The sequence below is a fragment of the Miniopterus natalensis genome, chromosome 15 (assembly GCF_054644295.1).
Source record: "Miniopterus natalensis isolate mMinNat1 chromosome 15, mMinNat1.hap1, whole genome shotgun sequence".
NCBI classification, from domain to species: Eukaryota; Metazoa; Chordata; class Mammalia; order Chiroptera; family Miniopteridae; genus Miniopterus; species Miniopterus natalensis.
Window position 1 is genome coordinate 46617482 of NC_142095.1, and position 13296 is coordinate 46630777.

Here is a 13296-nt window from a genome sequence, read left to right on the forward strand (position 1 = left end):
TGCTCTCAACCTGGTGCTACTCAACATACACAACTGGTCATTGTTTTCTCAGTTGATACCAATTCCTTTCTTACTTTCTGGTTTTATTTTCTTTGATGGGCAGCTCCCACTTTTCATATATGTGAGTAGAAACTAGTGAAAGTGAGGGTTCTTATGACTTCCATGAAATCTATCCTTAATCCTAGCTCTAGAAATCATCTCTCTTGGTGTCTGTGCCCCTCAGAGACCTAGCCTTTCCCCGGATAAACAGCAACCCCCAGGCAGCAGCAGACAGGAGCTGACCTAATGGTCATGGGTCTGGACCTCTGGCAGGATAGAGATAACATCTTGCCCTAGGTTATGTTTCAGCTCCTGAGCCCTGAGGTGGAATGACTCCCTGGCTACTTCCCCATGAACCAGACAGAGGGACACTAAAGCAGACCCCAGAGCTGTCCCCGAGATCTGAAAAAATAATTCATTACCCTTATCTCACCTCTGACCAATCAGCTCCCAGCACAACCCCGAGCCCCTAACCCACAGTGTCTTGTGATTTTGCCCCATAAAACCTGCATCCCACACGCCATGGGGGAGCTCGGGCTTTGAGCCTTAGCTTCTGGTTCTCCTGGGTGGCACCATCATGATAAAATGGCCAACCTTCCTCCACGGCGATTCTCGGTGTCTAGCATTTGGCTCAGCCAGCGCTGGTGGATGAGCTCTTTCTGTTCTGTAACACTAGTCCCTTCCCCTCAAGACAAAAAAGCCCCACAAAACCTAAAGAAAAGTTCCACTGCCTGGGATGACGTGGTCAGCGTGGCCCCTCGCTGGACTTGAATCTTGGGGATTTGTTACTGCTGCCAAATTGCTTTGAAGTCCCAGAAAACAGCACTGGGTGTGTGTGTGGGGAAGGGGGAGACAAAAGACTCACAGGTTCCCCTGGTTCATTTCCACCCAGAATCCTAAATCCAAATCCAGTCTCTTTTCTCCAGAGAAAGATGTCCTGTTCTTGGTAATCTGGAACTAGAGAGGAAAGAAGGAAGAGAGGTTATTTTTCTGCTAAAAGGATTCCCACCCCCAAAGTCACACAGTTACAGGACCGACACTGACGGTGCTTGAGCAGGTGACAGTTTTCTAACACGGACAAGGGAACAAAGTAATCTGGATGTGTGACGTAACAGAGGACGCTGGGTGACAGTAAACAGAGGGAGTATCATTGAGCCCTAAGTTTTTCCACAGGACTAACCGACGTTGGGTAATTCCTAATCCAGCCCGTCATCATCCCCGCCTAGGCCCGAGATGGGCACTGGCGCCTGTCCTCGGTGCTGCTGCGAGGGGACCGGCTGAGAAGCGCCGCGGGCGCCCCACACAGAGGTGCCCGCGCCCCAGGAGAGAGCTGCTGAGTCGGGGGGCCTCTGGCGCAGGCACTGCCTCTGTGACTCAGGGATAAGCCGCCTGATGTGCTGGCAGCCAAAAGAAGGGCGAGCTCGGGGCAGAGAGTGTTCCACTGACACACACACGCCTTTCTAGACCAGCCATGCCAATAATGTAACTTGTGATCATTTTTGCCAAAAAAGTTAGTCTTAAACATCCTAGTATTTCCAAACTTGCAAAGTTTACTAGGGTTTCAGCACTATTACCAAACAGGAGCCAGCCTTCCGTTTCTTTAAGATTGATGGTGACAATAAAGTTGTTCTTTGTCAATGAACCACATTGTATCATTAAAATGAGTGACTGCTTGACTCCAGAATTTGCCTATAATATCTCAACATTAGAAGTGTTAATTTATTATTCAATAACCGGATATTTTACTTTTAAAACTCATTATTGCAGGGTTTTAAAATAAAAAAAATCTCATTTTTTAGAAGAAAAGTACTTTCTATAAAAACATGCTTGCTGCGCACGAAATTGTCCTATATACCACTCTGTTACCTAAGGTAATAAAAAAGGGTCATTTCTTTTTTATTCTTATTTAACATATAGTGTTCCATAATCTATAAGTGAAGTATCTTTTATTTAAAAAGAAAAAAAATGTAGTTTAGTGGCAGTGAATCTTAAAAATGATTTTCAAACACTGTTCTGTAGGCTTTCTGGCTCATTAATAATTGGGTTTTGGGCTGAGGCAGTGTGTGGGCCTGAGCCTGGATTCTCATCTCCAGTTCTGTACCATGGAACACAGAGGAGGAGGAGGTGTTTACGTTTCGAGTTGGGGAGAAATGCGCCCCTTTAGTGCCTCACCCACAGGCTTAGAATGCACAGTGAGCGAATGCGCAGAGAAAGCAGCAGCTAAGGAAACAGGTAGGTACAAGTCAGGGAGGTCTGAATCTGAGCTATCTTAATGCCAGGGCTTTACACGTTGCTTTCTACCCAGTGCTCTTTTATTATAATTGCCGAGCTAAGCTCCTAGAGGCCACGGAACACGGAGTTAAGCTGCTCCATAGACACGATTTGAGAATTATATTTTCTTGAGCATGCTAAGGCAACACTATTTTCCTTCTGTTTGAGTATCTGGCTAAGGGTATTTAGTGTAATAGACTCGTGGAAACAACAAAGTAAGTGAAGTTGGGTCTCGGTCTTCAGTTCACTGAAGCAGGAGGATTATTACCAAAATGGACCTGGTGCCTTCCTGCCGGCACTGGGCTCCCGGCAGAGCGGCTGGGAGTCAGCCGAGCCTTTCTGTGAACAAGCAAAGGGCTCCGCAGAGACCTCCAGCCCAGACTCCCCTTTCTTAGCATCATTTAGCACAGGATCAGCTGCCCATCCTAGAGTGACACCAAGCGTAGCAGCTTTTGCCTTATCGCTCACTCGGGGGGAGCTATCACTGTACGGGTGGGTGGCTGTGGCCAGCAGACGCAGGCTTATCAATCAGGTTAGTCCGTAGGAAAAAAGCATTTGTTTCTCTCTGAGAATCAATGGGAAAATGGCAAAATTTATTTAAAAAGCAAGATGCCCAATGACACCAAGAATGTTGAGGACTCCAATGATTAGCCAGGAAAACAGAGACAGGGACACAAACGCATACACTGACACACAGGGATGTCGCAAAGGAAGTCTTTTGGCGCCGTAACTTTGGCATTTTAACAATTATACTTTTCTTCCACCGACCAAATGCCACGCACAGAAGTACGTCAACTTTGGTGATACATCGGTAGTGGGTCACACGGAATCACAGGCCTTCTCTTTCTGTGTCCTCTGCTGCCAGGGGCACTGAGGTTTCTCAACTACTCCCCCAGATGGCTTGTTCTCTTCTTTATTTCAGGCAGATTCTATTTTAATTGCACTTTTAGGAGGCAGCAGAGTAGAACCAAGTTTCTGATGTTTATATCTGATGTTTTTCTTTCGAGTGAGGCTAAACCAAAAAGAGCTAAGAGAATCTTGTCCAGCTTTTTTCACTTTCAAACCCTTGCACAGGAGACAATCTCATCAGTTAATCTCGTTTGGCAAGGCAAGTGACACCTCAAAAAGCGCTCAGAAGACTTCCTTCGCTAATTTGAAGGAATGGAATCACCAGGTTTGCAGAGAAACCTCCTGGTGTCTCCATTACTGAAGATGCACATTCCCAGACTTAGCAAAAACATGCCCATCGCTTTTTATTTCATCTTGTCTTTGGTCTCTGCCTGGTCAACAAGAACACCAAAACACTTTGTTCATGACATTTCTCTTTGAGTTTCTCCCAGCCCCCCCGACCAATGGGAACATCAAACAGGATGAATATAATGGAGAAACAAGTTTTTAGCGAATCCTTACTCTGACATTCTCCAAAACTCGTGGAATTGCTCTCTCTCTCTCTTTCCCCCTTGCTCAGTCCCGATGCAGGCGAAGGTGACATAGCTGGAATATTAATTTCACAATTTTGCAAAGCTTAATGTATGTGCTTTCTCTCTGTTCAATTTAATTTCGTTTGATTGATAAGGAACGTGCAGTTAAGCTCTCACAGTAAAGGTCATGCTGCTGTGGGTTTTAAAAGATTGCAGTTTGATTCTGCTTTCTTTTTTTCTTTTTTTCATGGTGCTTTTCTTGTCAAAAAGTTAGAATTTACAATTGTACTGCTGAGAATTTCATAGAACTCCCATTACCATTTTAGACTCTTCATATTTAATTAAACCCCAAAGTACACATTCTCGTATGACTTTCTTTTAATCATGTCATGAACTTTAAATTTGTCTAAACCCTTACTTCCTTTTGAAAAAAAGTAAGTATACTTTTGTAACTGCCACACTACAGCATTTATTTAAAAGAGTAACAGGTTCCTGATGGACTTCATGCTTGTGCTGATACCTGTTCAGATGAATTCTAGGCAGTTCAACCAGAACAGTCTTCCATTTAGGGGCACAAATCATCAGATCTGGCCAAGGTCTGAACACACACAAATAAGAACTGTCATAATAGCTCTTAAAACCCAGAAGTACACCCAAGCTTCTGAAACGCGCTTTGATAAAGCAGCCCACTCACCAGTTCCAAATCTGAGGCATGACTCCCCCGAGCAGCGCAGGTCTAAGCTGGTTAATGTGACAGCTTTAACATTTTTTCTTTCAGAACTATTTTGTGACCGGGCAACATTTCAACTGTAAGTTTTAGACTTTCTTTTATAGTAAACACTACTGGATACTAGCTGGTCCTGAACCTTAACTAGTGAGACTGTATCAGTGTCATTTTTAAAAACATGTGCACACAATAGGCATGTTACTTAGGAAAAAAAATACAAAACAAGCAATATGGCTTTTAAAGGACCTCCATGCCTGCCTTCGTTTTTAATTAAACACTGAAGCCCTTCAAAGGGATTTATTAACACGTCTGCACGTCAGATCCATTCATCTGACACTGCTGTTTTGACAGAGGAGGTACCAACAATATGGTAGTTTGCACAGTATTTAGACCATGTGAAGGAATTGGATCAGAGTCTGTGTTAATTGTCACATTGCCCTTCTCAATAAAATGAAATAGAAGGAAAATATATTTCTCCCCAAAGGGGGGATATAAATTAAAGATACAATTAAAGTACTATAGCTGACTTCAACTTTCCTGAGTACTTTGCTCAGTTTAATGTCTTGGGGGGAGGGGCAGCGAATCACATCTTAGGCTACACACTGTATTTGTTTTTTTTTCAAAAGACAAGACAAAAAAATCCATCAAGAGAATGGCAGAGACTGATCAGAGATAAAGCAAAATACTAATTAAAAGACAAGATTAATGTAGGTTCATTCATAGGTTCTGTGAAACGAGGAAAATCTGTGACAGATTCAGAATAATTACAATTGGGGGGTCATCATTACCCTCATTTAGTGGCAAGAAGAAATCCAAGTAAATCTCAACATCAATTAAGTTGCTACAATCACTCAATTACGGAGCCTCCAATCCCCCAAAAGGAACTGGTTCTATTTGTGCGGCTGGATCCTAATCCTCCAGATGTTAAAGAAAGTGAAGACACAAGACTGGCCCCATCCCAAGTGTCCCAGTCTGCCTGCCACCTGAGCAATTCTGCCGCTTACGGCAGCTGGCTGTGGGAAGACTACATGTTTTTCTTAGAGTCTGAGGGTTGTGGTGAAGACTTTAAATAACAAATTCTGAAGAAATTTTGCTTCTATCAAGGTAAAAAAACAGCATCTGAGCTGGACCTCCTGTTCCCTGGATGGTTAGCATTGCCTGTCGACTTATTTTACTACGAAAAGATTCATAAACGGGAAACTCAGTCCTGCACGTGCCCTGTGTGGAGAAAACCAGGGGCACGGCCCATGAAGCAACATCCCAGCCTCAGTGGAAGTTGGGCCGTCGCCTGGAGAAGCCGCCCGGCTAAAGAGGAACGCGAAGAGAATGTGGCAGTGTTCCCCTTTGGGAAACATTGCTTCAACGAAATCTCTACAACTGGTGAGAAGACACAGTGAGAACAGGCTCCAGGTTCACACTCAGTAACTACTGCTCTCAAGAGAAGCTGCAAGTGGAACTGCATTTCCTGGGGCCTGGCGTCAGGGTTGCTCCAGGGGGGCTTTCTCCTCTGGGGGCCCAATAAATCCCTTCTCCACTTATGTGGCTTTTGCCAGCGTAGTGAGCCCTTAGTCAAAAGTCTATTCCGCTCATGCACTGTTGTAACGAGAAGGCCATGACTTCCTCCCCTGGGGGGGCAACACTGGCGGGGCCCGGCGGGGTCACTCTGCAGCTGGACAAGCAGCTGGGTTCCACTTGCCTCGTGCCCCTAACCGCTGAACTGCACCCAGCGGTGCAGCCAACCCTCCTCACACAGGGGTGCTGGCCTCACCCCGTTCAGTTTGGGTCGCAGGGGCGCTGCTTCAGCAAGGGAAATGCTTCCCGGCTGCATCTGAGTGGGGGGCAGAGGCTGGGGGGCCGCCTCACCCACCCCTCTGGGCCTCAGCTCTCCAGGGGCCCGGCCAGGGGGACGGGCAGAACGATTCCCTCTTCCCTCGGCTTAACTGGACCCTTTACAGGCCTGGCCTCCGTCGGACAGTCTCTCCTGCCCCAGGCCAAACAGGGAAAAGGAAGCACGTGACCTCCACCGCCTCATCCTGACCACACGCGCGAGGAAAGGTCAGCTGCAGCCACAGCCAGGGCCGTCTGTGTGTGCCCCCAGAGGAAAGCATTTTAGGGCCTTTCACTGGAAATAAGATAAATGAATATTATATTTATGTTCTACTGCAGATCGGAGCTGTTTCACAAGAGCTGCCTCAACCTCCACTTCTCTTAACTGCGAGGGAAAATAAACCCATGTTCATCCAGGCCCTGTAACTGATGACCACCCACATCTACCCTCCCCAAGCTGAAGATGTAATGGAGCCTCCATGAGTATCCAGCAGATTCGACCACTGCTGCTAAGCTTTTCCCTCTCACCTTGGTCTACCTCTCTCCAGTCCACATACTGAAAATCTATTTTTAATAAGCCTCGAGAGGAAGTTGAAGCCCCTGAGGTGGGGCTGCGGACAGAACGCAGCCTGGGTGCTACTCACGTCGGCTTTCATACATGCTCCTGGACTGGGCCCAGATTTTAAAAGGATCTGGTTTTTTCTGCCCAGAGCTGTCGGCCTGATCTGCAGCGGGGGCCTCTGCAGGCGGGTACTCGGGGAGCACCTGTGCGCTGTGGCTGGGGGACGCCGTGTGCAGGCTTCGGTGGCTGGAAACGCTGTGCTGGGAGCTGCTCTGGCTGTCCTTTCTTTCCAGTGGTTGCTGAAAGGAAGCGAGTGAGAGGGGTGAGACGTGAGGGTTATTATTGCTTCTCTGGTGGGTGTTTCCACCAGCCTGTCTTTGTTCAGCACTTCTGCGCACACATACACAAATATATCAACAATATTTTGGCTTCCACCTTCCTCCAGCTAATGCTGAATGCAGATAAATCCCCAAGTGATTGGCATACAGAGAGGGGGTGGGCCAGATGCAGACATAATCACAGACCATACTGCGCTCTGGGCTGTGGCAGAAAACAAATCCAGTTTTCATCATAGGTTCTTGGCTAAGACACTGGGCTCATTTATGACAAGATGTATCAGTTTCAACATCCTCATTTTTTGACAAAATGCGTGATATCCGAAAGAAACATAATCAGCGCTAAAAATGTTTTTTGGGAATCCATGTCTTCTATTATTCTTTTGATAATACCTGACTCCTATTTAAGGGCTTGTCATCAGTTCTTCTCGACTCTAACAAAAGGGGATCAGCGCTTTTAAAAATCATTAAGTGCACTTGAACTTATAAGTATATAAGTAACAATTATATGAAAAGCTTTCATAATTCTTGGGTTATCAATTTTGTAGACATCACACGTCACTTCTTGATCTCCTGACACTACTGTTGGTTGAAAACCAACATCAAACTTTATATACGGGTTGACCTCTGGGGGTCCGCCTTCTTAGATTTGTACCCTGTCCAAAGTCCAAGTGGTATTCAAAGGGAAAGAATTTCATTAAATTTCAACAGAATAAGCCGGTGGTCCTTCAAACCTGTGGAACAAATGACCCTTCCCATTCTGTGAAAAGCTCACAGAGAGCAAAAATTAGGGGGAGGAAAAATACCGGGTGGGAAATAAAATAATTTCAGTGTTTATTTGCTCTCGTAAAAGACTGGGGTAAGCCCAGGTGTTTCGTTTCCCCCATTCAAAATAAAATCCTGGAATCCTGCCTCTCACACAACAGGTGCTATGTCCCTACACTTACCTGCTGAAGAGCATCCTACAGGCACAGAAGACAGGAAGGGGCATCTCTGTCTTGCCTTACAGATCTTGTATAGCTTATGCTTTTTAAGGACTTTATAAGATCTTTGACCCAGAGCATTGTGGGTCTCTAAAGTTCTTTATAGAATCAAACTCTTCCCCTCAGTCTTACAATGAATTCCAGCATTAGTTCTTCCTCGCTTTCTCCTAGGTCTCCTCCCCTTTTCAGTCCCAATATCAATGGAAATTTCCAAGGTCCCTTCCATTTAAATCTCAGGTCTCTCTGCCCTTCTCCTTCCAGTCTTTAATTTGAAACAAGTATCTGAAGAGAGCCCAAGGTAGGACAAAAGCTTCATGTGCCCTTGACAATTACAGATTACAATCTGAAATCAGGTTTTGGCAAGGATTCAAAGTTGAAGAAAATTGGGCATGCATTTAATGAAGGTAAGACAGACCATTTAAAATGTTACTTGGTGTGCCGGCGGGAGAAATTTGAGGCCCACATTCTAAACTAGCAAAGAGGTCTTGGTAAAACTGTATGAGGGGTTTAATTCACTTAGGCTCAAGGAGACAGCATGCTCTGGGGAAGATGCCAGGAAAACAGTCTGGGTGGTGACGAACACCATCATAAACCCACGTTATCGTGGTTCTCTTCTGAGAATAAAGAGCTCAGCTCAGACCTGGGTGGATCAGCATTCCAAAGACTTGGAATAGAACTGGGTTCTGCCAACTTCCAACAGCATCCTCCCCAAGAGTGACCAAGGTTCTTAGGGCCAGCTATCGGATTTCTGCCTTCTTGCTTCTCCTGGAGACATGCTGAAGATTTTCAGAGTCAGAAAACATCAGTGACAGAATCTCCATTCTCTTTTGCATGCACATGGGATTTGTTTTTCTCTTCGCTGTGGTCTTTATGAGCCAGCACATGCAGCACCGGCCCATCTTGGGCGTGCACACACATTAGCATAAATATAGAAACGGGATTCGGGGTGGGTAACCCCCTCTTTATACTTTCCTATATTGCCTACTTTTTATTAGAATGCACAGAGAATGCTTCTTATCATCGAGACATAATTTAAAGCTATTTTCATTTTGAGATTAATCTTGGTAAAAAGAATTAATGGGATTGTTACTTTCTGTTTTTTACACTTTGGTGGCACTTTGTTTTCATTCACTTCTGGGAGGGGGAAAGAAAGATTTTTAAATGTAAAAGCAAAGAATTCAATCAAGGGCCTCCCCGTTTTCCCTGAGAGCTGCATTCCTCCCATTCAAATGCCCATCCACTCTTGGTCCCTCAAATGAGTAGCAAATGTCAGGTTGCAGGGTCTGTCTACTGACACCACCACCTTTTCACAGTTAGATCTCCAATCCTCCAAGCTCCAGTCTCCTTTCAGACTGCTGTTCACAAAGTGTCATGGGGACCGCGAGTGAGCTGCATCGCGGGCTCACCCGAGGGAAATGTCACACTTCCTCCTTCGCTGGGCTACTCTGCAGTCCTTGGACACCCAACTTCAACCTCTTCCACTCCCTCCGCCTCCTGAACTGGAGAAAACTATCTTTCTGGCAACCCGGCCCGACGGAGGGAGTCTGATAAAGACTGGACCCTCCCCCAGCAGAGTGCAGGGAGCCTCTGCATGTGCACACGGGCCTCTGTATGAGCACACGGGCCTCTGCACACGCACACAGGCCTTTGTACACACACATGGGCCTCTACACAAGCACACGGGCCTCTACATGAGCACACAGACCTCTGCACACACACATGGGCCTCTGCATGTGCACCCACGGCGCGTGCACAGAGGCGGCATGTCACCTCACGGTGTTCCAAGACCCTTCGATGGCTGTCCCAGAGTAACAAACTTCTGGCATGGAGGAATGGATCTCCTTAATTGAACTGAAGATATGACTTTGCAATAAACAGAGGTGTGATGAAATCTACTGGAGATTGTTTGACCCATTTTTCCAGTTTAAACACCCCTTCTCTCCTCCCCAGTGGGTGAGTCATGCAGGTCCAACTTAACACAGAATGACAGCTACAGTCTGGAACCAGTTTGCAAAACTGCCTCTCAATCAAAATGCACTCCTGCAGCCCTTTTAAATGCCACCCAAAAGTGGTTCCTAATTTGGAAAGTGTAGTAAAGCAGCACCCTGAGCACCTGCTCTGAGCTGTGCCGCCCCTGGCATATTCTCACCACACCCAGCAGCAAATACACAATAGTGTGGGAGCCTGTGGGATTTTCCCCAGGTAAGAGTTCCCCTTACTATGTTTCATCTCAAGTTCAATTTTGAAAACCACTTACTTTGAAGATGCATGCCGTATTTAATATTGTGTTGGCACTCTGAGCTTTCTGAGGCTACATTCCCTGTTATGTGTGTATGTGAAAAAGTCCAAAGTATGCATTTCTATTTTCTGTGAGCACGCTAATTAGCTTTGACATTGCTTTTATCTGGTTAGAGCCCAGAACTGTCCAGGAGAAAAGCCCTGTTTATACCTCACAGGTTACGGTCAACGTGTGCGCCTCTCCCGCAGTCTGCTCTACCTCCCGGGAGACCTGGGCCGCCAGAACACACTCACTTCTGAACTAGTTATAAGATCAGGATCGGATTTGCATCTGATGTGATTGTCATCTCATTTTCTAGGTGAAAGACCGGCCCCAAGACAAGTATCTGCAGTTAAAGATACACTTCCAAGTCTGTTGAAGTGACCCATGCACACTGAGAACATGGTGCAGGGAGCAGCCGGAGCGCCAATGACAGAACAGCCCGCCTCGGTCCCCGGAGTCACTACCTGCAGCACTGAGGCTCATGGAGACATCCTGACCTCCCGCTGGAGTCACACCTAAGGGACGCTGTGTGTAAATACAGAGGCGGCAGCCGAGCTCTAGGACTCCAGCCTCCGCGTGGGGCCAGGGCTGTGTCCCTGCGTTTATGCCAGGTGAGTATTAATCAAATACCCCTAACAGACTGATGACATCCTGCAGTGTCCTCGGGCGGGCAGCGAGAGGCCCCCAGAACGCTGCACCCGCGGAAGCGGCGCGTGCTGAGTCTTCAGAGCAGAGCGAGCGCGGGGCGGGCCGCTGGAGGGCGGGTGCGCCGAGCAAGGGCCGGGCGTCTTAGAGGAACCTGGAGCCAGTGAGGGCCTTGGGGGCTCCTTTAGAGTCTGGGCTTCGATCTTAGTCCAGGAGACGAGGAAAATGCTAATGAAGGAGCGGCAGGTATGCCCCAGGAGCCGGCTCGCTTCTGGAAAGTTGGGCCTGGCTGCAGGCGGGCGGGGAAGGCTGGCGGGGCGGGATGGAAGCAGGGAGCCCGCAGGGACACCGCGGAGGGCCCAGGGGCCCCGAGCGGGCTCATGCTTGGGGAGCGCTGGTGATGAAGCAGAGGGACGAGAGGCGTCAAAAGACATCTGGTGCCGGAGTCAACAGGCACTGCCCAGAGACCGACCAGGGGGCAGGGCAGGAGGAGGAAGAGACCTCCCGAAGGTGGGCATTCGCCCCAGGTGCCAGCCTGAGCGGCTGGTGGGACAGGGTGCCACGTAGTGAGATGAATATTTCCAATGCTAGCTGTTGTCTCTGTGCTGATACGTATATATTTTTTAAAAAATACGGTTTTATTGATTTCAGAGAGAGGAAGTGAGAGATAGAAACATCAATGATGAGAGAGAGAGTCATTGATCAGCTGCCTCCTGCACGGAGGCAGGGGATGGAGCCAGCAACCTGGGCATGTGCCCTGACCGGGAATCGAACCCTGACCTCCTGGTTCATAGGCCGATGCTCAACCACTGAGCCATGCTGGCTGGGCTGCAGTGATAGTTTTGAATCAATATTTTTATTTCTGAATATCAAATCAGAACCAACTAGAAGAAAAAATGGGCTTAATTTTGAAAACTCCATGGAAGTCCTTGGCCTCACTCTAGCCTGTGTCATAAGACTTTTTAAAAAACACTGTACTGCCTGGCCGGGTGTGGCTCAGCAGTTGAGCATCGACCTAGGATCCAGGAGATCACAGTTCTATTCCCAGTCAGGGCACATGCCCGGGTTGTGGGCTCCATCCCCAGTCGGGGGCGTGCAGAAGGCAGCTGATCAATGACAACTCTTATCATTGATGTTTCTCTCTCTCTCTCTCTCTCCCTCTCTCTTCCTCTCTCCAATAAAGATATGTTAAAAAACAAAACCAAAAACACTGTACCCATCCCCCGAGAATGAGTGTTTTCCTTACTACTGACAGGCCAGGAGATCAGGAAGATGCAATGGTTCTATAAATGGAAATGGGGGAAAAACCAGCTCATCAGTCTTTCACAGACTCACTTAAAAATGAAGGTACTTATAAAGGGAGCCGAAAACATTTGCTTGGAAAAGCAAATGAATACAGACAGCACTTAGGAGCTTTAATGATGAGAAGAATTCATGTGGCTTAAAAATGATAAATCGATCCATCTTAAAGCAAAATTATTTACAGTTCACTTATTTGCCAAGACTGAAGCCACTGCAGTGATTTACATGGACAACAGGAAAAACTCCAAGTGCTGATGAGATATTAGGCCAATGTCATTAAAGGTTGTGTGGGAATCAAAGACTCACGTGCCAGGCAAAGCGGAGATGGTCCTTCTTTTTGTCTCTTTCTTTGATCATTTACGGGTCTAAGTCAAACGATTTCTTCCAAAAAGGCAGGCAAGAGGAGTTAATGGAGGAGAAAAGGGAGGCATCGACTGGATATGAAAATGAATTTTAGTTCACACTGAATGTTTTCCAGCAATCTAATACAACAGCAAAGTCTATTTTCTAGGGCTCTAAAGGTTGAGGGTATGTGTTGCTGTGGGAGGTGAGAGGCAAGGAGGCTTATTTAAGTCACTCTAACCCTCCCCCATCTTCTCTCCTTGCAGCCTGTGGAGCTTGGATGGGTTGTGAACATTTTCCCGGTTGAAGGACAAGTGGTATCGGGGTCCTGTGACAACTGGGAGAGTTTCAGAAAGAGGCAGGGTGATCCAGGCTGGGGTCTCTCTCTTCCTCACATCTTTTTTTTTTTTAAATATATCTTTATTGATTTCATAGAGAGTAAAGGAGAGGGAGAGAGAGAGAGAAACATCCATGGTGAGAGTCGTGCATGGGCTGCCTCCTGCACGCCCCTGACTGGGGATCGAGCCCACAACCCGGGCATGTGCCCTGACTGGGAATCGA

General features: G+C 47.0%; 1 protein-coding gene across 5 annotated transcripts in view; it reads right to left on the minus strand.

Moving 5' to 3' along the window:
• MAGI1 (membrane associated guanylate kinase, WW and PDZ domain containing 1) overlaps nucleotides 1–13296 on the minus strand; it is a 512183-nt gene that overhangs the window by 25168 nt on the left and 473719 nt on the right. For 4 of the 5 annotated variants that reach the window (XM_087825095.1, XM_087825094.1, XM_087825098.1 and 1 more), the window contains exons 14-16: nucleotides 6930–7146; nucleotides 3721–3804; nucleotides 905–996 (exon numbers count right to left, since the gene is read on the minus strand). In XM_087825095.1, the coding sequence (XP_087681221.1) occupies nucleotides 905–996; nucleotides 3721–3804; nucleotides 6930–7146 (393 nt within the window). The remainder of the gene's footprint in view (nucleotides 1–904; nucleotides 997–3720; nucleotides 3805–6929; nucleotides 7147–13296) is intronic. The other variant, XM_087825096.1, reaches the window with a different exon arrangement.